Genomic DNA, 3308 nt, shown 5'->3' with positions numbered 1-3308 from the left:
GGAGGTATGCTCCAATCAGATACCACATTCAGTTCAAGCTTCTCCTTCTTACCTACAAATGCACTCAGTCTGCTGCCCCTCACTACCTCTCTACGCTCATCTCCCCTTACGTTCCCGCCCGAAACCTCAGTTCACAGGACAAATCTCTCCTCTCATTACCCTTCTCCATCAGTGCTAACTCCAGGCTCCGCTCATTCTGCCTAGCCTCACCCTATGCTTGGAACAACCTTCCCGAGCCCTTACGCCAAGCCCCCTCCCTGCCCATCTTCAAATCTTTGCTTAAAGCCCACCTCTTCAATGCTGCGTTCAGCACCTAACTCTTACCTTTCAGGAAATCCTGACTGCCCCATTTTGACTGCCCCTATCAGACTGACTGTCCATATGTCCTTTAAATTGTAAGCTCTTTGAGCAGGGACTGTCCTTCTATGTTAAATTGTACAATGCTGCGTAAACCTAGTAGCGCTTTAGAAATGTCAAGTAGTAGTAGTAGTAATTCTACAAATGGCTCCCAAATCTGGTGCCGTGAAGATCCGTGCTGCAGAATAACAGTTTAGCATGAATTTTGTACCTCACATTTATGCCTGTTGAAACCTGGTTTAAATGCTGGCATACAACCCTATAACATCACAACTAATTTCTGGGAGTGCCCCTTACCCGCCCATGCCACGCCCCCTTTTGAGTTGTTGTCTATAAAATGTAGGCACACATTTTATAGATTGGCTGCAGGACAAATCTGAGGGTAAACCTAAATGAGCACAATTAACACCAATTATTCATTGTTAACAACTCATTAACTAATTACTATGCTTGTAGATCTGGAATCCACACCAAATTTTGGTTCCCAAATTTGAGTGACCCTTATAGACTCCAGGGGTTACAGTGTAAATCTACACATATAAAAGCAATGGAAGCCTTCCTTTAAGGGGGGCAGTTTTCGCACTGGGGGAACCAGCTGAGTAACTCTTTGCCAACTTTTGGAATTTCCTATAATTCCTTTATAGTTTTGAGAACTGGGTCATCTGTGTTACAGCCTCCAATACTTGTATTTGCATTCTTTACTCTTACATCTTGTGCAGTTTTCCATTATTGCTATATAATCTGCTACGTAATTTGTCTATTTTAATATAAATCACATAGAGATCTCAGATCAAAATAAAAACTAAATTGAATATTTTAAATGGTTACTATCTTTGTGGGATTAAATTTCTTCCCAATAATTTTTTTAGAGCATCGATAACCTCTTTGTTTCTTAAACTGTAAATAATGGGGTTCAACAGTGGAGACACCAAGGCATAAACTGCAGACATTACTTTGTCAGCGTTTGGGTTATTAGTAAAAGCAGGTCTAACATAGGTATAGATGACACCTCCATATAAAAATGACACAACGGTGAGGTGTGATGCACAGGTGGAAAAGGCTTTCTTCTTTTTCTCTGCAGAACGGATTTTCAGTATGGCTGAGATGATATATGTGTAAGATATGACTGTTAAAATGAAACAAACCATACCAAAGAACATATCTGCAATAATAACTACCACATTATTGATGTGAGTGTCTGAGCAGGCCACCTTTAACAGTGAGGGAATTTCACAAAAGCAGTGATCAAGAACGTTGTGTGGGCAGAATTTCAATATGAGGATTAGATACGTTTGTGAGAATGAATTTATGAACCCAAGTAGCCAGACAGCTGCAGCCAGAAGAATACAAGTCTTCTTGCTCATAATGGTAGTATAATGCAGTGGGTGGCATATTGCAACATAACGATCACATCCCATCACCGTCAAGAGCAAGAGCTCTGTACTCAAGGCAGAGGTGAAGATACACAACTGAGTTACGCATTCAGAGAACGTCATAATTTTCTCCTTTGACTGGATGATATGCAAAACCATTGGAATAGCAGCTGTTGTGCAACAGATGTCTAAGATGGACAAGTTAATGAGAAAGAAATACATTGGAGTGTGAAGACGAGAGTCAGAAGTAACAATGGTAGCGATCGCACTGTTGCCCAGCAAAGCTGCTATGTAGATAATAAGGAAGATTGCAAAAAACAAAGGCTGGAGTTCTGGGTGACTGGAAAACCCAAACATATAAAATATTACAGGCATACTCTGGTTAGTTCCTTCCATTATAGATGAAATCTTTACCTGTAGAAATGAAACAGAAAGAAATATTAGACAAGTACAAGTTATGTGGTATTTCCCTTAGCTGTGTGTATCTGGACAGTGCCCCTGAATATCTTTACAGGCCACCTCAGTACCTTCCAGGTAGGACCAAAGTGGTCTATGGTGGAGCAAAGATAATCCCAGAGATATCTGGATTAGCACAATATTTAGGAAATTTGCTAGATAAGGTTAAACAGGGAACTGAGGTTGGGCATTTACTAGTGCACATTTGGAGGGGCATAATCGAACAGAAACGCCTATCTCCATGGGCGTTTATCTCCGAGAACGGGTCCGTGAAGGGGCGGAGTGAACCGTATTGTCCAATAAAAAAAGACGCCCATGTTTTATTCGCCAAGGTGTGAGCTGGGCGTTTTTGCTTTTCAGCGATAATGGAAAATGAAATCGCCCAGCTCAAAAACGAATAAATCCAAGGCATTTGTTCGTGGGAGGGGCCAGGATTCATAGTGCACTGGTCCCCCTCACATGCCAGGACACCAACCGGGCACCCTAGGGGGCACTTTTACAAAAACAAAAAAAGAGGTAAAAGAGCTCCCAGGTGCATAGCACCCTTCCCTTGGGTGTTGAGCCCCCCAAATCCCCCTCAAAACCCACTGCCCACAAGTCTACACCATTACTATAGCCCTAAGGGGTGAAGGGGGGCACCTACATGTGGGTACAGTGGGTTTGGGGGGGTTGGACGACTAATAAGCATTAAGCAGCACAATTGTAACAGGTAGGGGGGGGATGGGCCTGGGTCCACCTGCCTGACGTCCACTGCACCCCCTAACAACTGCTCCAGGGACCTGCATACTGCTGCTTGGGAGGAGGGTATGACATTTGAGGGTGAAAGTAAAAAGTTGTGAAACATCATTTTTTTGTGGTGGGAGGGGGTTAGTGACCACTGGGGGAGTCAGGGGAGGTCATCCCCGACTCCCTCTGGGGGTCATCTGGTCATTTAGGGCACTTTTTGGGGCCTTATTCATGAAAAAACAGGGTCCAGGAAAAGTGCCCTAAATTCTAGCTACAAACGCATCCATTATCGGCGAAAGGCGCCCATCTCTGTTCGGGTGATAACCACGCCCCAGTTCCGCCTTCACCACGCCTCCGACACGCCCCCGTCAACTTTGTCCGCACCCGCGACGGAGT

The 3308-nt window shown here is 44.0% G+C and overlaps 1 protein-coding gene across 1 annotated transcript; it reads right to left on the bottom strand.

The window, feature by feature from the left end:
- Positions 1-1184: 1184 nt before the first annotated feature.
- LOC115460539 (olfactory receptor 13A1-like) lies at positions 1185-2126 on the bottom strand. The gene has a single exon (XM_030190304.1). The coding sequence runs from the start codon at positions 2124-2126 to the stop codon at positions 1185-1187; it is 942 nt and encodes a 313-aa protein (XP_030046164.1).
- Positions 2127-3308: the final 1182 nt, after the last annotated feature.

Source organism: Microcaecilia unicolor, chromosome 1 (assembly GCF_901765095.1).
Source record: "Microcaecilia unicolor chromosome 1, aMicUni1.1, whole genome shotgun sequence".
NCBI classification, from domain to species: Eukaryota; Metazoa; Chordata; class Amphibia; order Gymnophiona; family Siphonopidae; genus Microcaecilia; species Microcaecilia unicolor.
Note: the sequence above shows the minus strand (reverse complement) of the source record. Positions and strands in the feature narration are given on the sequence as shown.

Coding starts and splice junctions, on each gene's coding strand:
- LOC115460539 (XM_030190304.1), bottom strand. CDS start 2,126: ATGGAAGGAACTAACCAGAGTATGCCTGTAATATTTTATATGTTTGGG.